A 23,331-nucleotide genomic window follows, 5' to 3' on the forward strand; every position below is an offset into this window, starting at 1 on the left:
AACAGTGCCTATAGTAAACTACTGTATACTTTCTGATAAATTAAAAACTGGTTAAAATTTAGGGATCCACCTATTGAAAACTGATTTTCATTTTAATTAGTAATGAAACAACTTGATACTTGATTGATATTTGCTCTATCAACAGGATTTTAATTTTGGGAAAATTAAATAACCTGGTAAAAGAGTGGATACGAGAAATCAGTGAAAGCAAGGTAAGGAGACTTATTTGTATATGAAATGATTTGCCAACTGAACAGCAGCAGTCTTAAGCTGTTCTTATTAGAGTGGATTTAGAGTCTTTCATGCAAAGTCCCATTTTAGACTATCTGATACCAGAATTAGATTGTTTCTAATTATTTGGAAAGCAGGGAAATCTGAACTGAATTCAGTGATTTTATAAATACTTTTTTGTTGCAGTACTTCAAGCTGAAATTCCATAATTACTTATGCTTCACAGAAATAATAGATACTGACTGAAGAGGTGCTTTAAAAATGTATATTACATATTTGAGAATCTTGTTACCTTTTAAGCTACCTATGACATTGAACAATTTTTTGGCTTGCAGATACTAAACTCTCAAACTCAGTATCTCCTTAGTTTTTTATAATATTCTCTGAGTTCCTAAAATTTTATTACGAAAAATCATACATATAGTTGATGAATCCATGACTGGGCTTCTGGTAAAGGAAATGTATTCTTAGAGCTGTGTATGGAATTCATTTGACCCATTTTTAAAAATTACATAGGAACGTCTGGCTGGCTTAGTCTGTAGAGGGTGCAGCTCTTGATCTTGGGGTTGTAAGTTTGAGTCCCATGTTGGGGGTAGAGTTTACATTAAAAAAAATTGCTTACATAGTGGTAATTTTCCCAGGGAGTACAAAATGCATATTTAATCTATAATACGTCTTGAAAAATTGATGGAAAGAGAACCAGGGATTGAAGAAAACTTGAGAGAGGGGTTTAACAAAGAAGAAAGTCTTTAAATTTTAGTCATATTTATACTTTTTTTTTAAGATTTTTATATATTTATTTATTTGACAAAGACACAGTGAGAGAGGGAACACAAGCAGGGGGAGTGGGAGAGGGAGAAGCAGGCTTCCTGCTGAGCAGGGAGCCCGATATGGGGCCTGATCCTAGGACCCTGGGATCATGACCTGAACCGAAGGCAAATGCCTAACAACTGAGCCACCGTGGCGTCCCAATATAATATTGTTTTCTTGAAACAGCATATATATATTTTAAGCAACTGATTAAAATTTCAGCAGTGGGAGTGTTCTGAACGGGGGACTCCATGTATTATATGGTTTCTCACTGATAGAATTCCTGATATGAATGAGATTTTGTTTTTTATTTATTTTTAAAGATTTGTGGGGGTGGTGCAGAGCGAGAGAGAGAATCTTGAGGCCTGGATGTGGGGCTTGATCCCAGGACCCTGAGATCATGACCTGAGCTGAAATCAAAAGTTGGGCCCTTAACCAATTGTGCCAGCAGGCGCCCTATGAATGAGATTTTATAAAGGAAGGTTTTTTTTGAGCTGAGCAGCAGATGTCCAAGTTAAAGTATTTTTTACTCATTTATTGAACTTAGTGTTTCCTTAACCTTCTGTAGGAAATACAGCTTTTTAAAAAAAAGATTTTATTTATTTATTTGTCAGAGAGAGAGAGTGTGTGCACAAGCAGTCAGAGGGGGAGAGAGAAGCAGGCTCCCGGCTGAGCAAGGAGCCCCGTGCGGGACTCGTTCCAGGACTCTGGGATCATGACCTGAGCCTAAGGCATTGGCTTAACTGACTGAGCCACCCAGGCACCCCAGGAAATACAGCTTTGTTTTAATGGCATTTTTTAAATGTTTAAGTTTAAAGCCATAGTGAAGTAGACAAAGCCAAAACTTAGATTTATTTAATGTGAAACATGAATACTGCCTCATGGATAGTTTGTTTCAGGTATTTACTCAGTAAGTTTCTTTCACCAGTAATTCTTGATACAGTTCTTCCTGCTGGTTTTACTGCCTGTAAGAAAATGTGTTAGGATGAATGAAAGTAGTGCTTATTCCTGTTGGGTTTTATCAATGTCCTTTCTACTATAGCCTAACCATTAGTAGTGAGTTGGTTAGAGAAAGTTTTGATCTTTTGTGTCTGCCTTTTGTAGAGAGAATTTCTTCTCCAGATGATTAGTTTTAAGACTTGATACAGGATTTCTTGATGTTGACACTGTTGATATTTTGGGAGCAGATAATTCTTTTTTAGGGTGCTGTCATGTGCATCGTAAGATGTTAAGCAAAACACATCCCTGACCCCTTTTTACTAGATTTACTGTCCTGCCCTCTGTCTCTCCAGATGATGACTAAAAATGTCTCCAGACATTGCTGTATGTTCCTGGAGGAGTAGAGTCATCCCTGGTTGAGAAGCAGTGATTAATAGATAGTTCCAGTTAATTTATTTATGGTATTTGGGGGGGGGGTTATGTAAGATTTGAATTTTTTTTTTTAAAGATTTTATTTATTTATTTGACAGAGAGATCACAAGTAGGCAGAGAGGTAGGCAGAGAGAAAGGGGGAAGCAGGCTCCCATGCTGCACAGAGAGCCTGATGTGGGGCTCAGTCCCAGGACCCTGAGATCTTGACTTGAGCTGAAGGCAGAGGCTTAACCCACTGAGCCACCCAGGTGCCCCTAAGATTTGATTTTTACTTCAGTTGTCTTGTTTGCTAATATTCTGAGACTAAAAGAAAAAAAAAAAAAGATTTGCAGTTTATTTTTCTGTGACCTGAATTAAAGAATCTTTATTTTCTGGGTTAAAATGACTAAAATAGCTATAAACATATAAATGTGTAAACGTGCTAATAACAGTAGTCATAAGTGACATGTGGCTGTTTCCGTTTAAATGAACTAAAATATCTAGCTCCTCAGCCAAGCTAGCTTTATTTCACTATATACACATTACATATGTATTTCACACCGTAGTGGCTGCTATATTGGACAGTTTAGAGTTCACTTATCCAAAAGATCTGTTTTTCTAGAAAAGTTTGTAGATCATTGTTCTCAGGTAGTTTCTTCCTAACTCCCTTTGTAGGCCTATTCCTGCAACATCTTCCTGGCTTAATTTACATAACCGGGCCATCTTTGCAAGTAAGATTTTTAGATTTCTAAATGTAGGAAGACAAATGTAATATGTCTACATGGTCCTTTTTCTGTAAGTGTTGATTAAATGTGCCCTTAAAAAACAAGGGAGTCCCTGAATCTTTACAATTTATTTTTAAGGTTTTTGTAGTATGAAGTAACACTTTCATTTATGTTACTGGAGGAGGAGTGATGGGTGTTTTGGTACTGAATAAGATGTTACTGAGGAATTAGAAAGTGAAGACAAACATTGACCAAGCACACATTAAAATTGTTTTTTGTTTGGACAGGTACCATCCTTAACACCAGTGGTATTAAGTACTCACCATAGTACTTTAAAGTAGTACCAGGGCCAGGAAGATGATTTTTTTTTTTTTAAGGTTTTATTTATTTATTTGTCAGAGAGAGCACAAGCAGGCAGAGTGGCAGGCAGAGACAGGCTCCCTCCTGGACAAGAAGCCCGATGTGGGACTCGATCCCAGGACCCTGGGATCGTGACCTGAGCCGAAGGCAGTGGCTTAACCGACTGAGCCAACCAGGTGTCCTGGGAAGATGATTTTTAAATGCTTGCCTTTATCCTTGTTCTTGGTGTTTCTACTCTAAGAAACTATCAGTAAGTTTTAGTTCTGTTCAAAGTAATCCCACCAAAGCCTTTGGAAATCTAAACGATTATGTAGCAGTATTGGCTTTAAAGTCACTTTTGATATAGCAAAATTATGTCTAATGTACTATGGAATATTCAGTATAATCATTGAATGTAATTTTTTCAAGCCATCAAATATGTTTTTGTTTTATTCTAACATTCATGATATTTGCAGCATCTTGGTCATGAATAAAATCTGCTTCTAATATTGATCCAGTGGAATCACATGTTCTCCTGTATAGTCCTCTTTTATAGCAGTTTCCAGAAATGTGGCACAATTCTAAAACGGTATGGATCACTAAGGCACATTCACTAAAATTGGAATTTGCTTTTATTTCAGAATTGGTTGCTACCTGAAGACCTGGTATTTGGTAGAGCTGACAGAGTTTGTTTACCCTCCATGAATTTGCACTGAATTTGAATTCTTGGGTTTTTAAAAATTATTATATAGTGCTGTTTGAAATAATTTCTTTTGTGCTCCACTGATAGACTATCCCATTTCTTGTTTGTTTAACAGAATCTTCCACAATCTGTAATTGAAAATGTTGGAGGAAAAATTTTTACGTTTGGATCTTACAGATTAGGAGTACATACAAAAGGTAAATACTGTAAATATCTTGAGAAGGAATACCCTTTTTAGTTCTTAAAAATCATAATGACATATTCATCACAGTTACTTGAGTGAGTTTGCCTGGAAGATAGAGTACTTCAGGGAGCCTAAAGTTAAGAAGATAAAAATAGATGCCTTCTAAGCCTGCACTGACCAGTGTGGTACTAAGTAAATTTAAAAAATCAGTTCTGTACAGCGTAGGCAATGTAGTCGGTAGTATGGTAGCAATCTTGTGTAGTAAGAGGTGGTAACTGTACTTGAGAGTGGAGAGCAGAGCATAGTGTATAGACTTGTGCAGTCACTGTGTTGTACACCTGAGGCTAACATAACATTGAACATCAACTATACTTAAGCTGAAGAAGTTAATTGCGTGCCTCAGTGGAAGTCACATTTTCAGTGTCCATAAGTATCATGGTGGCTAGTGGCTACTTTGCTGCAAAGTACAGAGAGAACTTACTTCCATTGGAGAGTTCTTTTGGACAGTGTGCTGTTCTCTGTATCAGTTCCTCTACCTAAAGAATATCAGGTCAGGAAATCAGGAAAAAAATGAATGCAGACCTTTTAAAAAGACCTGTGGGTTTTCTTTTCCCCGTGCTTTTTTTAATAGTTGTAAAATATATTTGAGCAAAAACCAGACCACAGTAGTGTATCTGCAGCCATTGATGATTACTGCTAGTTTTCTTGCTTATGCTTGTACTTACACAAATAAATACACAGTGAAAATGTTACCATGACAGAGAACATTTATTGGACTTTTTTGCTGGGCACTGAGCTAATAGTAAGCTTTTGGTCTTCATTATCTCATTTATTCCTCAGTTCTCTTATTCTCATGTAACAAATAGATGCCTGAGGCTTACACAAACAGTAGGCACAAACAGTTTCTCCCAGCCATCTCTTGGCAGAACTAGCATTCTTCAACCATTAACCTCTGGCTTCTTTGTTAAAAGTGTCTGCCAGGATAGTGTTCTCTTTGTCCTGGCACCCTTCCTTCTCCCTATCTCCCACTGCTCTGTGCCAGTAGTAGTTAGGCATTTGCTTTTGATGTGTCCTGTGCACTGTACAGTTCTTCCTTTCACATATATGCTAAATATACAGCCTTCAGAGTAGTGCCTTAGCTATTGAGTCTTCTAGGGAAATGTCTATGTTGACCTGATTCCACATTGATCTCTCCCTTTTATGATCCCAGTTATTGATTTAAGTCATCTTTGTTGTGTTCCCCCTATGCACTTGAGGCTTGGTTCCTATCAAGCACTAAATCAGTAACAAGTATCTTACCATGGTATGCCTTTTTGCGTTCTTGCCAGTGATCCTTTTGGGAGTTTATTCTGTAGGCTCCATTTAGGGGCCAGATAGAGGCTTATAAGCACTACTCACATAATGTGTGGGGGGAAAAACACTTTGTTACAGTTTGCTAATGAATATGACTATGACTAGTAACATCAAAATGTTGGGTGTCTTCTTGAATAGTTCCCTCTCTTTAACATAAAAGTCCTCTCTGAGTTACCTTCCTCTGAAGGTCACCTGGACCACTACAAAGAGAGGTTACTGCAGGAAAAAAGATAACCCGTCAGGATCCTGTTTTTCCTGTACTGACCAGTAATGTTTTTTAAGGGGAAGGGCACATTTTTAGAGGCTCACCGGTATAATGTTAGCAGATTCTCAACATCAAGTACTGCCATGATAAGATGCAAAATAATTTTATCGTAATAGTAATTCGTGGCTGATGGGCTTAATTTTTTTTAGGTGCCGATATTGATGCGTTGTGTGTTGCACCAAGACACGTTGATCGAAGTGACTTTTTCACCTCATTCTATGATAAGTTGAAATTACAGGAAGAAGTAAAAGATTTAAGAGTGCGTAAATCTTTGGGGTGAGAGGGGAGGAGTTACAAAAATTAGTGAAATAGAGCAAATTTTGTGGTATAGCCGTCATTTACTGAGCTCTTGCAGTTTGCCAGATCCTTTCAAGGGCTTAACATGTATGCTTGCATGTTATTCTTTACAAGCCTAAAATAAATTTCATCTCATGTTCAGAGTAGGAAATCAGGGAAAAAGAGGAAATATTAGGCAGTGTTGCTACAATTACATCTGAGTGGCAGAAATCAAGGCTTTGAACCTAGGTTTATCTGATTCAAGAGCCTAGTGTCTTAAAGCTAGTTGTTGAAAACCTAGTCTGTGTCAGGCATTATGCTTATATGTTTAAACAATTTCAAATGTCTCATTCACTTAAAAGAACTAAAACTAGTATAGGTCTGATATGTAGTTTCAGAGACACTGAACTCCCTTAATCTTCTTACAGGCTGTTGAAGAGGCATTTGTACCAGTTATCAAACTGTGTTTTGATGGGATAGAGGTAAGGTGTAATTCAAATAGACAGTTCTTGCTCTGTATAACGGTGATTGTTGTAGGTTAAAAAATTATTTTAATTGGTAAGTTGTTGTGATACTATTAAGTTTATCTTTTTAATAGAAGTGACTGTTCTTTGTAGAAAATCAGTTCTAGTCTTTTTAATTTTTTTTTAATTTTTATTTATTTTTTTAGAGGGAGTGGGAAGGGAGAGCGAGAATCCTAGGGTGGCTCCATGCCTTGCTCAGTCTCATGACTCTGAGATCATGACATGGGCCGAAATCAAGAGTTGGATGTTTAACCGACTGAGCCACCCAGACACCCGTTTTAGTGGTTTTTTGTTTTTGTTTTTTAAAGATTTATTAGAGAGAGAATGAGAGGGACGCGCTGGGGGCAAGGGGAGAGGGAAGGAATCTCAGACAGACTCCTTGCTGAGCACAGAGCCTGGTGTGGGGCTCGATCCCAGGATCCTGAGATCAAGAGTCTGATGCTCAACCAACTAAGCCACCGAGGTGCCCCTTAATCTTTTCTCAAAGAGCCTCATGAAATTAAGAGCTAAAATATAGGCAGAAATAACTAAACATTTACTATGGAATGCTGTTACAAAACTGTTTACTCAGAAGGTTTTCCATTTGCAAATTTAAATACTTTTAGTCTTATTAAGATAGTAATATATTTTTGCAAATGGAACTTTGCCTTGACTTCATTTAAATTAAATATTTAAGAAGTTGAGAGAAAACTGACCTGGTAGTGTGTATGCTGAGATATTTTCTGGTAGGGGAGGATTTACGAGTTCAGATTCTTTAGATGATACTCATTTCTGTCTGCTGTTCTCCACATTTGTAGTGAAGGCATTTGGAACAAAGCTGTCAGACAGTGAAGCAACTTCAGTTACTTACATTATTTCTGTCATATGTAATAGTTGTGGAAAGTCACTGGTAGTGAAGATTGTAAAATTTGGGGAACTGGAAGAATAATCAATCCTTCATCGTTCTACAAAAAAGGCGACTTCTAATTAATTGCTGCATAAAGATGGCCAGCTTCGTCTTCTTGAAAAGTTGAATGATTAACCTTAATTAAGTAGACGTAAAATATTAAATTTAATGAAGGTTTGTTCAGGTAGATTTTGCTGTCACTATTTAAATAAATATAAAACAATGTGTAGTGAGGCAGTTTCCTGCTTTCCTCAAAAGAACATTACCAAAGAGGGGGGGATTGTTTTTTTGTGAAAGACCCGACTCAGTTGTGTGAACTTTTCAGGATGGAGATGAAGGTCAGATGGTTACTTGAAATATTTACTGTGTTAGTTTTCTGTCCATACATTCAATATAAAAATGACACTATTTTAGGGAATGTCTTTACATTAGAACATTTTAAAAATCATTTTATCCTAACTTAAAGTGGCAATATCTGTTGCCTTGCTTTTTGAGTTAATGTGTTTTTGTAGCACATAATCTTTATTTCTGTCTAAATTCGGGGAGCAACTGAACTTTGGAATCTGTTTCATTTGAACATTTATGCTATACCACAAGTTAATTATTTATAAAAGCATATAGCTGTTTTTCTGTCTTGTAGGTGCATGTTTTAAATGATTTTTCACAATAAGCTCTTTTAAAATACTGCCTTCTAAAGTGATTTTCTAAAAGGCTTATTTCTGGCAGCATCCAGAGTTTTGGAACCATGAAATCATACCCTCAGGAATAATGACCAAATCCATACTAAGTTTGTTCATACTCTCACCTTTCCTTGGAGAAGAGGGAGGGGTGCCTGTGTGGCTCCGTTGGTTAAGTGTCGGACTCTTCTCAGCTCTGGTCTTGACTTCAGGGTCAAGAGTTCTGGGCCCTGCATTGGGCTCCATGCCCAGCAAGGAATTGGGGAGGAGTTTTGTCGGTTGCATCTATAAGCCTTCAAAATTAGCTAGTGTTTATTTTTGTTTTGTTTCTATTTAATCAGAAGTAAGTTGGGGAAACCTACTGTAATGGTAGATATGTGAGTTCTTAAATACAAGGAACCCCCTTTTTATTGGCAGGTATATTTGAGCTAAATAAAAGGATGTTGGCCTTATAGTTGGGCACCTTTTAATATATGATCAATTCACAATTTATGTATATAGAGAACTAAGCAGTTAATTTTAAATAGTCTGGTAGTAGATGTATTAACAAATGTAGTATATCCAGTAGATGCATTAGTAAGCTTAGTAAATTAAACTTAGTAAGCATGATTAAAATGAGAGGTATTTATTCAAGTTCTCTTTCATAATGCAGTGTTTTAACATCTGATTAAAATACCTTCGATAAAAATCAGTGGACTTTGGACTTTTGGAGGCACTGTCATATTTATAGTTGATGAGAAGATCCTGGATTTAAAGTGTTTTCTTTGTTAAAGAAATGCCTTAAAAATAGTCCGATGGGTATGGAATATTAAGTTTTGTTTTTGTTTTAGATTGATATTTTGTTTGCAAGATTAGCACTGCAGACTATTCCAGAAGACTTGGACTTACGAGATGACAGTCTGCTTAAGAATTTAGATATAAGATGCATAAGAAGTCTTAATGGTATGTTAAAACCTACTTCTGTTTGCATAGTAACAGTTTTTGTCAAATACAAAATAGGTTTTACCTCAGATTTAAAATGGAACTTTTTATAGCCCTGCTGTTTACCCATAGTGAGTCAGATAAAATATGCTTTACTTAATAGTTAAGACTGTAGAGGGGTATATGGTAACTTATTTTACTAGTATCTTTACTAGTATCTTGCACTGTTACTTCTTTTCTTCCTGGGGCATTTAAAGACTGACATTTGTACTCTATTACTAGTGGTTTAGGTTTCACTGCATAACCCTAATTAATTGTGATTGTACACTCTTGATAACCTTGTCAGCTGTTGTGTTTAAAGGGGTTACTTCTGAACACTATTGTATTTACATTGCTATTACCCTGTTCTCAAAGAACAGTTCTTGCAAACTTAAGTGGATTAAACCCATGTCAGTATATCTGGATGGGAAGAAGTTTTAATTATACAATCAAAGTTTGAGATTAGGCAGATTGTTTGGTTTACAGTAATACTTGTGATAGGAGATTAAAGTTTTAGATTTTTTTATTTGCTTTTTTATTTAATTAACGTTACCGATTCAATGAAATAGTTTTTATTTAAGTTTGACATCAATCTTAGAAAATTGAAAAGAAACATTATCATTAAACTTTTGATGATTTAACGTTCTGTTTTTTCACTCCCTGTTAATCAGGTTGCAGGGTAACCGATGAAATTTTACATCTAGTACCAAACATTGACAACTTCAGGTTAACTCTGAGAGCTATCAAACTGTGGGCCAAACGTGAGTTCAGAATTTGTTGGCTAGCTTATTAAAAATGTTTCAACTGTTGTTCAACACTAACTTTTCTTTTTGCTTTTCCCTTATCAACAGGCCACAACATCTATTCCAATATATTAGGTTTCCTCGGTGGTGTTTCCTGGGCTATGCTAGTAGCAAGAACTTGCCAGCTTTATCCAAATGCAATAGCATCAACTCTTGTACATAAATTTTTCTTGGTATTTTCTAAATGGTATGTGTTTAGATTATATTAAAATAAAATTGATTGTAGACACTGAAGTTTAGTCTTATTTCTATGACATTTCTGCAGCTGGTTTCAGATTCAAATTTTAGTTCATGATGTAGCCATTTAGGTAGCCTTGGGGAGATCATGTTATATATAAAATGGCAAACCTAAATTCCTTTCCTTTTCCCTAGCTTTCCCAGGATAGTAAGGCAGGTGCTTTTTTTGTGCTTCCGTATCCTCTAAATAAACCCAGAATTTTAGCCGTCATGCCTGCTAAAAGCCAATGAATTTATATCAGTTTTAGGAAGTATGGATGAAACTACATATATCACTTCTTTTACTCTTCGGACTCTTCTGAATCTGTAGGTCGTTTCTTTGAAATTTTTTTTTGCTTTCAGCTGCCCATTTATCTCTGGTAAAATATTAAAAATGTATATAATAAGCTTCTAAGAATAACTATAAATGTGTAAAAAATAGCAATTTTGTCATCCCTTTGAGATTAGCTATTAACCCAGGAGAGTTTGTTTTTTAAAGCTTCTTCGTTTCAGCATATTCACATTGGTCAATCATTATTTCTTTTAAAAAAAGTAAGCTATAAAAATGATTGCCAATTCATATTAGTTGCTTTGGCCTGAAAGATTAGGTTTCTTGGTTTTTAATCAAATTGATCTTTGAGATCTGTCTTCCCACTCAGTACCTGCCAAATGTTGTACCTCCTCCCTCTGCAAAAATAGTTCTTTAGTTATTTTATACAAATTTAAGTTATTAGAGATTTATAATATAGAACTGTGCCCCACTTTTCAGTACACATTCTGTTATATACAGATCTGATAGTGCTTAATCATGTATCAGTTTTGATGAGGTTGACTAAAGAATGTCATAATTTCTGTAGTGCTACACATACATAGTAAATAATATTTCTAAGAAGCTAAGCTTGTTACGAAGGATGGCAAATATTTTCGAATTTTGAATTTCTTCGCTAAAGACCTGAGGTAGCTAACTCGTAGAATGCGTCTTGAAAACAATGTTATTCACGTCACAAAGTTTCATCACACATATTCATGTTAGAACCTTTAGGTCGTGAGATAAAATTTCCCTAATCCGTCTCTGTAATTATTCATATTCCTTTGCTGAAATGAGTTAACTTTTTCACCCTCACTTGTCTTTGAACGTAGCCCAGTATGAGGATAGGACTTTTGTCTTTCAGGAGGGGTTTATCCTGTTGATGGTTGAGGTGAACACATTGGATGTCTTGGGATAGTATTTTCTAATTTAAATAGTGCTTTATCAGTTCTTTGAGAGTCAGAGAAGATGTATGACTTACCAGCCTGAGAAAGCTACCAGATGGTTTAAGTTGATTTCATAGTTAGAGGAAAAGTATTTGAAGTAGTCTTAACATCAACAGATAAGGAGTAAAAGATGATAAATATCAAGAGGGCAGAATGAATGAAGAAGGATCACATTCACAAATGCTGTATGTTTAACAAAATACGTTTAGATGGTAATATCCAATAGTCTTATCAAGTGCTACAATCTTTTTAAACAGGGAATGGCCAAATCCAGTGCTATTGAAACAGCCTGAAGAATGCAATCTTAATTTGCCTGTATGGGACCCAAGGGTTAGTGTATTATTTTTTCCCCTACAAATTCGCACTGTGCAATAACGAGTAAAAATCATCTGCATAATCTTCAGGGAGACCTCCCATCCTTTTATGTATGAGTGGACATGTCCGTATTACACTTTCTTTTAGATAACCTCAACTATAATTGTCCTCTGATGTGAGAAGCATAATTATGTACCCTGTAAACTCCTTTTAATTGTACATAGTTTATAATATCAAGTTCACTAACATTTTAATTTATTCTATATAGAACTACCTTGTAAGTCAAAGTTTGTGTGGGCATTTGTGCTTAAAAAAAATAAAAGGATACTCAAAATCCCTGTATTTTTTTATTTGATCTAAATATTCTGTTAAAATTGGGTTGTGGTAGGAAAACTGTTTAACGTTTACATGTGGCAGATAACTTCTGAGCAGTATCACTCTAATTACTATGATGTAATTGTAAAAATTGGTTTGGATATTTCAGATTACAAAAACGTGGTTGGGATAAAAGAAGAGCTTCTGTTCTGCTTTTGGGGAACCGCTTACTCAGTTTAGATGTTAACAACATGCACTTTATTAATTGATAAAAGAAATAGAGGTTTCAGTAAGGCTTTTAGGTCTATAAAATTCTGTTTTTCTCCAATAATTTCCTATTTTATTACAGTATTGAAAATTATGACCGTTTTAAGTCTGTTAATTACATCAAGCTATCTGTTTTCAAGTTTTCCAAACCTCAGTCATTTAATTTTGGAAGGATGTGAATTGATAGTTTCCTTTGTGGAAATATGTCAGTTATCATTAGTATACAGGTAAAGATAAGTTACTAAGTAATTTCATTTTTTCTTAAAATGATAACACAGATAATATAGCCTCAGCATGTTTTAAGAACTTATACTTCCTATAAGTTAATGATATATTAAAAACTATGTTTTCATTTTGTTTAAAATTTGTTTTGCACAGAACACTATTTAGTATGACATTTTTGAAAAGTGTAATTGTGTGTGCATCCCCATTTCTGTTGTTGAAAAAAGAAAAACTAAACATCAGTAGATGCTCAACTAGAACCTTTTTTGCTTGGCAGGCACACTGTTTCTAGTAAGGTTGCCAAAATAGTCATGCCCAAATGATCGAAGCAAACCTTTAGTTGAGACCAAATCTCGGATTCTGTGAAGAATTCTTATAAAAACAATGTCGCCTTACATGGTTTTTCTTTCTCAACTCCAGCTATGAATGACATAAAATGTAATCATTGGTTCAGTTTAACAAGGGGTAAAAAGTCCAAGTGTCTGTTGCATATGTACTTGAAGAAACTGATTGGCTGTTGTTGTATGTAGGTAAACCCCAGTGATAGGTACCATCTTATGCCTATAATTACACCAGCATACCCACAACAGAACTCCACGTACAATGTGTCCGTTTCAACACGGATGGTCATGGTTGAGGAGTTTAAACAAGGTAAGTGTTTATCCTTATGCTCTCCTTTATACACGAAGGATCTACATACCATTGTAGACCCAGTAGTTGGCTATGCAGTTTAAAATGAAGAAAGCAGTCACTGAAGTGGGTTTTGGTGTTTATTGATTACAGTATGTATTTGAGAATTGACTTGAAAAACTCAGTTTTTATCCCATGAGGCAGATTATTTTTGATTATAGACTAGAAAGTTAACCAATTTAAAGCTCTCCCCTTAGGTGGCCCTTTATGGGCTACTTTTAGTGTTATGCGGTTGCCTTGTAAAGTTTTAAAATGATACCAGCTTGTCTCCACTGGTGACACAAGAGATGCTTTTAGCAAGCTATATACTTTGGGTAGGATTGGGGCCAAAATGCCTATTATTTGGAAGAACCTGTAAACTTTGTGAATCCCAGCAGTACTGTTGCAATTTCATTGCCAAAAATGGTCTTTGAGGGAGGTAGCTGGAACATGATATTATCCATGATAATATCACTATTATCCATGATAATAGTCATGGAAAGAGAAGTAGCTGTACCACTACCAACTTCAAACTTAGGAGTGTAAAATTCTTTTCTCTTCATGGGAGAATGTTGCTTAGAAACATCAGGAAGCTTGTTTTTAGAGAGGCCAGAATCAGAGCTTATGGGAAATTTTTCTTTCTTGGTTAACTACAGTGCTTCACTTCTTGGAGAGAGCCATCCTATGAGCATGGCATTTAGAGTAATGGTAATTTACCAGAAATCTGGCTCTCAAAAACTCGTCCACCTTCTTGAAAAGTGTGTATGTGAAAATCTCTAAGCTCTAAGGTCATAGACTGAAATTGCTGTTTGTTAAAGTTACGATTTTAGGATTATAGTGAATGCATGTGGTATGTTTAAGATCTTTAAAATTCTAGATTGTTAGACCGAAGCATGCCAACATTCTAATATGTTTTTAATTTAGGTCTTGCTATCACAGATGAAATTTTGCTGAGTAAGGCAGAGTGGTCCAAACTTTTTGAAGCTCCAAACTTCTTTCAAAAGTACAAGTATGTATTTTAAGGCATGTCAGACATGTTGCTCTCTTAAGTAATGGTTTAATGGTAGCATATGTGACATCTCTTCTTGCTAGACTAACGTAGTTTTTAATTTTCCTTTAAACATCTTCCATAGAATTTTCCTTCCTGTCACAGAGGGTGTACTGTTTTTAGTAAACCCTTTATTTTTCCTTTGTTGAGGTGAAGTGTAGCCCCTATAGTTTGCTGCCTGGTGTAACCGAACTCCTACATTTGTAGCAACGTTAGTTCTGTAGGCGTCTTTAAGTCATCACCAGAACTCTCAATCCATATGCCTTGGCAGAGGAGTGAGCAGTTAAAATCTGTAGTTACTGTTCTCTCTTAGGAAACGAAGTAGTTTGCAAGTTCTGGAAACGTACCATTGAGGTTCTATATAACCATAGGCAGAGCTAATAAAATGCGGACATAGGGTCAGTGAAGTGTTTCCATTAGTTATAGCACATGATTGGCCTACCATTTTCCCCTAATGTTAATAAAGCCCCTCAGATACTTCTACAAATAATTTTCTTGGAATCTAAGTGGGTGTAATATTTTTTACGAATGGTTTTAATATAATGATTTAATACCTTAGTACAGGATAAAAGCCTGATTGTGTTGGTTTTGATGAAAATTGTAAGTTATAATAAATCTTACTTTTTAAAAAAAAATGGACTTGCACTTTTATTTGCCCTGAGCTGAAAACTTGCCAAAGTCCCACTTAAAATTTTTTTCTTTAATGCTTGAAACATTCCTGACCATTTGATCTTGTGTTGGATTGTGTTTTGTAATAATCTAAGCAAGATTGCTTTATGCTATTTCCCCAATTAAAAACAAGAATGATGACCTTCATGATGTCTCTGTGTTTTGTTTCTGTATCTTTTGCATGAAAAAGCAGTATGGAGCCAGCTTAATTGTTGTGTTCTGGGAGCACGGCGTTGTCAGTAAATCTTTAAATAGCATAACATTGAATGCTCTTGTTTATTACTTATTCCCCATAAGTTGTGCTTTTCCATTTGGCGGATAATTTTTTTTTTTGTTTTTTATTTTAACTGATGTTGAGGAAGTACCTTTGAACGTTTAAGCTAATAAACACATTTAAGACTACAACATCAAAGTACGTAATTGTTTGTATGGAGAATAAGGAAGAAACTGTTTTTTTAGAAAAATAACAGCATCTCTTAATACCTGAGAATCAAAGACTAAGCTAGATTCATTCCTTTTCCTGTCTCACTTCCTCATAGGACTAAGGTGGGTAGAAAGAAGTTTTTGAAAGTACTCAAGTGGCTTCCTTCACTTGAAGAAAGATTAATTGTTGAAATTGAAACCTTGATAGTGTCATCTGTTGAATACATTTGCATTACCAGAACTTTGAAGGTTTTTTTTTTGAACCTTGTTTAATCTTCAGTCTTTTAGAAGTTTTAAGTTGTCCTTTACGCCAAATAGTACCTATAAAGTCTTCAGTGGGCTGAATGAAGGATCATAGATTATTGTCTTTAGTGAGTTCTCTTGAAACAAATCATTTTAGGTGATCAAAAACAACTTCACAAGCATGATTAGGTTTGAGGAGGTAGCAACAAATAGAGGAAATTATATCATAAAATTTAAGTTTTAGTTGTGAGTCCAGAGAAAGCAGATTTGAAAACGTGACAGTAAGGTGCTAGTTTTATCTATATCAAATACTGTTTATATTTTTAACTTCTCCAAAAATGTTCCTCTCTATAAATATCTAGTGTTTACTATCATTAGAATGTAGAGGTAGTCATAGATTTGAATTTTTCTTTTAACATATCAAATGTAATACCCCCCAGATTGGCTGTGCAACTGAATTGAAATCCTTCGTTTTCTCTTGAGTCTAAGTTGGTTAAGCCTTGTTTGAAGTATATCCTGAAAGTAGTGCCATTTGTTAAATATTAGATTTTAAATTGTAATATACCTACCTGTCATTCTTGGAAGGGAGGGAAGCATGGGAAAATTTCATTTTCTTAAAAAAGCAGACAAGTCATCCAGAAGATCTCAGTGTTCCTTGAGAAAAAGGGGTAACATTGCTTTGTGCAATTTTAAATAACTATAAGAAGACATTTTTCATGTTTTTCCTTTAAGATAATTCAGGTTGACACGTAGCAATAAAATCATCATTGACATAGGAAATGTGAATACTTACTTCAGGTATTCCATTTCACTAGGAAAAAGAGAAAGGAAAGGTAATAGTAAGAGGCCAGCATGTTTTCTAACGTATAAGATTATTCATAATTTCAAGGAGTATGTGTGAATAGACGAATTTAGCCTTAAAATGTCTTAAAAACTTAAAATACTGAACTTTAATTCTTGGGTCCTGAGTTACTTACAAGGATTTTTCTCTAAGATAATTAGATTTTTCAGTGCACATATTTGAGCTATAATCTACCCAGGTAAAATATTAATATGATGAAATGGCCAGGAAGCCTGCTTACATACTGTTTTTTGGGTAAATAATGTATTTATTAGGTTATTAGGTAATAAAAGCTGCTATATTGTTCTCAAGAATTTTTAAATAGGTTTTAATTCATTGGAGATACATTTTTATAGTAAAATTTGTTATTGGAAACTGGAGATCTTTAAATTTGGGTGAAAGTTAATGACTTGCATTAAGACTTGAGAGTGTCTCCTGAAGGCATTTGAGTATCTTGAGCAAATAAATGATGGTGGCAGTTGGAAATTGGAGATCACATTTTTTGGGACAGCAATAAAACATACGTAGTCTAAATTTAGAAATACTTCTTGGTCTCTCTGTTTTCTAATAGGGACCTTAGGAATTGAATACCAGTTCTGGTTTTTAAAACTTAACAAATTTGGTTGGTATTTTGGTTTCAGTTTCTTAGCGGGATAAGTATTTGTTTTATAAATGGATTCCTAATGGCAGGTTGTTTCTATTAAACTTAATTGTATTTTATATATCCTTTTTTGCTTAAAATGGCTTAGATGTGGCTGAGTAAAGGACATAACCACACCCCCCAGGCCTCCCTCATTACAATAAGTACCAAAGGTGAACTTTTTAAACTTCAAAACTTTTTAAACTTTGAATTCCAACAAAATTATGTTCAAATGGATTGTATGTTTTGCCTTTGTAAATAGAGAACATTGTGCATCATTGGTTGAAGACTCAGGTGGTGATTAAGAACATCCATTTAAATAGTGTGGTAAAAGAATAGTTTAGAGACTGAGAGACTTTTGTCCCTGCCCTAGGTGAATGCAGACAACTTTGCTTTTTGTGCACACGCCTGCTTTTTATAGTTTGTTGTCTCTCATTGTAAGTTGTCACGCTTCTGTCAGAGAGCTCTTCTCCATCTTCCTCCCCACCCCCCACCTGCCCAATCTGCTCAGGTTGCTGACTGAGCTTGTGAGGATTTTAGTGCATTTAAGAGAATTTAAGGGATCTGAGAGTGGGTTTCTGTGTTCGTAAAATGCATGAGCTTTTAGTGCTTTTATGTGACTTTTATTAACTTCTATTTTTTTGGGCCATCTGTGTTTGTTCCGTATATTTGGTTTGATCCAAATAATGCTGAACAAATTTAAACTGGTGGTAAGGGAAGTATTGGTCTATATGGATTTGAGCTGCATATTCACATATATGTCTATATGTTTTTGTATTTATACATACTACCTCTGTTACCTTAATTTGATAAATACTTGAGGTTAGATCATTTGAGCTTCACTTTCTCCCTGCCAGTAAGAGGCATTACCCTATATTACAGATGACGTACATAAACAAGTCTCACTTGGGTTACGTAGTTAGGAAGAATCATAACTTTTTCAAGTACTTAATGAGAGTAAATAATAAGTAATCAAATGGAATATTTTAAGGAAGAATGGTTAAAAAACGCTTTAACTTGCCAAATTTTCACTGTCCCAAACCTAAATATCTTCTCTCTCTCTCTTTTTCTCTCTCTCTTTTTTTAATGGCTAATTTGAACTGGGGTTATTAGTTTTTTTCTGGCCTAGGTCGGACATTCGGTTTTGCTCCTAAACCTTATTTAAAATATGTGAAAGATAAGGGTTTCAGCCTTTTTTTAAAAAAAGAATTAACTAATTTAAAAATTTCCATCGTACTCTGGTATTTCAGACTAGTGCCCATACTAGGTAACGTCAGTTTGCTTTTTTTGTGAGGTAGTTTCTGGTAAGAAGTTTGGCTTCTAGCACCTCTAAAATGGGTTCTGTGGAAGAGTATATTGGACTGGACTTTTAATGTCATAAAATTATATGAATTATACTTTAGTTCTAAATAGTTTGTTTTAAAAAGACTTAAATTTTTAGTATTTGGTTATGATGGCATTTTATAAAATGAAAACTTGCCTTTTCTCTAATTTAATGGAATTGGATTCCGCATAAAAATCAGATTTCTTCTTTGCTCTCATGTTAGTCATGTCTGCTTTTTAGTAGAAATTTATGGTGTTACTTGAAAAAAATCATGAGGCCTGTCTTCAGTATTCAGTTTAATTTTTGCTACCTATTAATTTGAGTTAAAAGGCATGGTGTGTTTGAACTGTTTTTGAGCTTACTGATGTAATATGTATAATTATCTTGTTTTTGTGGCTAAAGACTTGGTGCATTATTTCTGTCAAAAAAACTTTGTTTTAATAGATTATATTTTAGTGAGCAGCTTATAGATATAAAGTACTCCACTGGAGTCTTTGAACCAAACTATCTGTTAATGTTTATTTATTGTTCTTGAACTAAGCTGCTTTGGGATAATTTATAAAATCACTCTTTTTCAGAACAACTAAACCCACCAATAGTTAGAAACGAGGAATTGAGCTTTTAGGATTTTATGTACATCTTAAGATTGCAGTCCCCCTTGCTAAACTGATACTGATCTAGAACTGTCACAAAACTATTACATTATGGTGTTAATATCCAGCACAAAGCAGTTAAATAAAATAAATAGCATGTTGTCTTTATCTCCAAAGGCATTATATTGTACTTCTAGCAAGTGCACCAACAGAAAAACAACGCCTAGAATGGTGAGTATAAGATTAGACTTTACAGAGAAAATAAGCAAAAATCAGATAGCTTCAGAACACAGCAGATGGGAGAAAGCTTGGCCTCCCATTCAGTCTGGTTTTATCCATAAATGGAACTTTCCTACTTGTAGCGGAAGTGCAGGCATTTGGGGATTCATGCACAACTTTGTTTTTTGTTTCCCTTACGGACATCCTTATATTTTTAACTATATTTAAAGTTCTTTGTTTTAGCTTACTGATTTTTTTCTTTTAAATATTTGCAGGAATGTCTTTTGTAACCTTCTTAGTTTGAAATGTGGCTTGATTATCCTTCCTCAGTTTTGCTTCAGCATTTTTGTTTAGAGCCTAAGACTGGTTTTATCTATGTGAGTTCAGATGGTTGAGCTGCCCTCACATGTATTTAAGTATCATCTTCATTTTACTGCTTGGTGTAAACGTATTTGACTTTGTGCATTTTATTTTATTTTTTAAATTAACCAGAACTTTCATTAATACTAAGTGACATTTGTCCAGGGTGGGCTTGGTGGAATCAAAAATCCGAATCCTGGTCGGCAGTTTGGAGAAGAATGAATTTATTACGCTGGCGCATGTGAATCCCCAGTCATTTCCAGCACCCAAAGAAAATCCTGACAAGTAAGCAGTCTTCTAATTTCATCTAGTTTCCTTCTCTCCTTTTTAACTTGTGCTCATAGAAGCTTAGGCAGTTTTTAATACCTGCAGTCACCATTCTGTTGATCATATATGGCACAAAGCCAGTTCGAGATTAGTAGATTAGGTTTTCCAGTTTGGAAACAGGAGAAAAATTATTTCTTGAGAAAAGTCAATATTAAAATACTTTTCTCTGATAATAGTCTAATGATACACCTACTAACTAACTAGAGTTCAAATGATGCATATCAGCCTTTTAGCATTGCTTGAAACTGCTCACCCGTGTTATACAGTGGTCGTCAGAATAGCTCCTGTCCCACATAGTCTTGCTTTTCATCTTAATTTTTCGAAAGAGAGAACATGCTTTCAATTTACTTTGCAAAAATCTTATTTGTGTTAGATTCTGGACCACTGGGAAGATCTGTTAATAAAAGGCTCCCATTATTCTTTTAAGGGTCTTTCCATTTCTGGTTCAGTTCCTGTATTACTATTTACTTGAGATTCTACTTTGCCTGTACTTCATTGCGTTGGGAAGGTGAAGGGAGTTAAAAAAGATAAAGTAGCATTAAAGAAAGATTGAAAAATGTAGGAGAACCGATCGTTTGAGATTTTGTGACAGTGGTATGGCCATTACTCTGATTTGTTGATAGAGATTATTTTCTTTTGCAGTCCTGTAAAAGAGTTGTTATGTGAGCTTTTTATCACTTTTTGTTGCTGCAGTCTTAATTATTAAAAGACTGATCCATTCAGCACATAGATTATTGAATGTTCAAAAGTACCCGAATCACCCGTTGTTCCTATTATTGTGCTGTAGTCAAATTACTTTCATGTCATCTTTCTTCTTTCTCTTTTCTAAAAAAAGATTTATTTGGTTTAGAGAGAGAGAGAGAGAGAGAGAGAGCGCGCGAGCAGGGGTCGGGGGGAAAAGGAGCACAGGGAGAGGGAGAGAGAAACCCAAGCAGACTCTGTACTGAGTGCAGAGCCCAGCACGGGGCTTAGTCCTGTGACCCATGAGATCACAACCTGAGCCCGAACCAATAGTCAGGTGCTCAAACCAACTGCACCACCCCTCATGCCACCTTTTCAACTGAGTTTTAAAACTTTTAAGGATTATATGTTAAGTTCTAGTTAAAATTTTTGTCTAGAATGCTCTTTCTTTCAGATTTTTCTAAAATGCATTATTCCTTTTCCTTTGTTAGTTTGAACATAATTTTGTTGTGCCTTTTGTACTTGGGATCATCATTAACATTGGCTGTCAGTACCCTGTGTATATAGTCATAGGAATATGAAGGACAGGCATTGGGGGGGGTTGATGGAGTTTTGGTTTAGAACTTTACTTAGTTTGCTGACACATTTGTATTCCAAGTTCTTCCGCATACCTCAGGTTGTCAACCACATTGATAACATTTTCATGAAGTCTTGATAAAATAGTAACACTTTTCTTACTTTGCAGGGAAGAATTTCGCACGATGTGGGTGATTGGGTTAGTGTTTAAAAAAACAGAAAACTCAGAAAATCTCAGTGTTGATCTCACCTATGATATTCAGTCTTTCACAGATACAGGTATATCTCTCCTTGGATGATCCAAACACGTAACTTGCATATTTTAATTTGTCTTCATGTGTACCATAGTAATATTTGCAATAACTCTTAATTTACTTGGGAAAATTAAACAGTGATTATCAGAATAATCGTAATGCTTTGGATTAGTTATTAGCTTCAGTAATGTCTAATGTATAAAGGGTTTTTTTGTGTTATAGCTTTAAACTTAAGTAGGACCATTTTAATTTGTTCACAGTTATTTATGAAGTTAGAAGCGTATTTGATTTTGTAGAAGACTGAGTCTGTCTGACTGCCTCAGTAATCTTGAAGCTTAGCCATTGACAAAGCTAGACTTCTGGTGATGTGAGGAATTTTATTCTTTGTGTCAAATATATAGACTCAAGTGTTGATTCACAGGTAGAGTATTGGGTGATTAGGGCTACATTTCAGATTGACCTATACCCTGAGAGAGAGAGAACTGAGATAGAATAGTTTATCTAAAGAACAAATGGGTGTAGTTCACAGAAGCAAAGGCTATACACAGATGTACAACTTTTCAAGGGAATGGTAAATATGTATAGAGACAGAGATGAATGTGCGGGTGCGGCGACTAGAAGGCGGTTGCACTGTGTGTGGGATCACTAGCAGTGTGCCATCCGGGAGCTGCTCCTGGCGGTGCTGGAGCTGTCTGTTGTGATTCTCACCATCAGCAGCCTTGCTGTTGGGGATACAGTAGCAGTTTAAGTTTTCAAATGAAACAAGATGAACTCTAAATGAGACCCATGGTAGTTGCCTCCTTGGAAAATTCAGATTAAAAATACTCTTTTTATGAAAAATTGAGTTGATTTCTTTCAAATAATTGATAAGTAGGTTTTTCATTTTTAGGAATATAAGTGGCATATGGCACAATTCTTGGTGAGGAACACTGGGAACACTGAAGGATATTTAGTGTCCCTAGCAAGTAGTAACCCTTAATAACTGACAACAAAAACACTCATACAGATTTTTTTAGGATGTGATTTGGAGGGTGGTAACTCCGTTGCTGAACACCGCAGAAGTGTTTTTTTCCAGAGTAAAAATTTCTGATGTCAACTTGAACTATAAACTAAGAAATCATGTAGAGATACTTGAATTAGAAAATTTGTTTTGTGCATTTCGTCTCAATTTTTTATCAAAGATTATGCTAATGAACCATCAGGATTTTCAAGGAATTTTTATTTTGGGAGGGAAGTGTTTAGTTGTCCTGGATCTTGAAACATTTTAATGGAATACTTTGTGGGATTTTCTTTTTTCTTTCTTTTTTTTTTTTTTTAAAGATTTTATTAGAGCGTGAGCGAGTGTGCACAGCCCCACACAAGCAGGGGGTAGGGGCAAAGGGAGAGGGAGAAGCAGGCTCCCCGCCGACCAGAGAGCCCCATGTGGGGCTCCATCCCAGCACCCTGAGGTTGTGACCTGAGTGGAAGGCAGATGCTTAAACGATCGAGCCACCCAGGCTCCCCCTTTGTGGGATTTTTTTCTTTTTTTTTTTTTTTAATTTATTTTTTAAAATTCAATTAACATATAATGTATTATTGGTTTTAGAGGTAGAGATTAGTGATTCATCAGTCGTATATCACACCCAGTGCTCATTACATCACATGCCCTCCTTAGTGTCCATCACCCAGTTAGCCCATCCCCCCACCCTTCTCCCTTCCAGCAATCCTTTTTGTTTCTTATGCTTAAGAGTTTCTTATGGTTTGTCTCCTTCTGTCATTTTGTCTTGTTTTATTTTTTCCTCTCTTCCCC

The 23,331-nt window shown here is 35.3% G+C and overlaps 1 protein-coding gene across 6 annotated transcripts in view; it reads left to right on the forward strand.

Moving 5' to 3' along the window:
• Positions 1 to 23,331, forward strand: part of PAPOLA (poly(A) polymerase alpha) — a 58,183-nt gene that overhangs the window by 15,328 nt on the left and 19,524 nt on the right. For all 6 annotated transcript variants that reach the window (XM_080807768.1, XM_080807770.1, XM_080807772.1 and 3 more), the window contains exons 3-15: positions 146 to 212; positions 4,274 to 4,355; positions 6,110 to 6,219; positions 6,665 to 6,718; positions 9,154 to 9,265; positions 9,955 to 10,044; positions 10,135 to 10,273; positions 11,814 to 11,886; positions 13,206 to 13,326; positions 14,269 to 14,353; positions 19,303 to 19,356; positions 19,870 to 19,989; positions 21,458 to 21,567. In XM_080807768.1, the coding sequence (XP_080663894.1) occupies positions 146 to 212; positions 4,274 to 4,355; positions 6,110 to 6,219; positions 6,665 to 6,718; positions 9,154 to 9,265; positions 9,955 to 10,044; positions 10,135 to 10,273; positions 11,814 to 11,886; positions 13,206 to 13,326; positions 14,269 to 14,353; positions 19,303 to 19,356; positions 19,870 to 19,989; positions 21,458 to 21,567 (1,217 nt within the window). The remainder of the gene's footprint in view (positions 1 to 145; positions 213 to 4,273; positions 4,356 to 6,109; positions 6,220 to 6,664; positions 6,719 to 9,153; positions 9,266 to 9,954; positions 10,045 to 10,134; positions 10,274 to 11,813; positions 11,887 to 13,205; positions 13,327 to 14,268; positions 14,354 to 19,302; positions 19,357 to 19,869; positions 19,990 to 21,457; positions 21,568 to 23,331) is intronic.

The sequence above is a fragment of the Martes martes genome, assembly GCF_963455335.1.
Source record: "Martes martes genome assembly, chromosome: 7".
NCBI classification, from domain to species: domain Eukaryota; kingdom Metazoa; phylum Chordata; class Mammalia; order Carnivora; family Mustelidae; genus Martes; species Martes martes.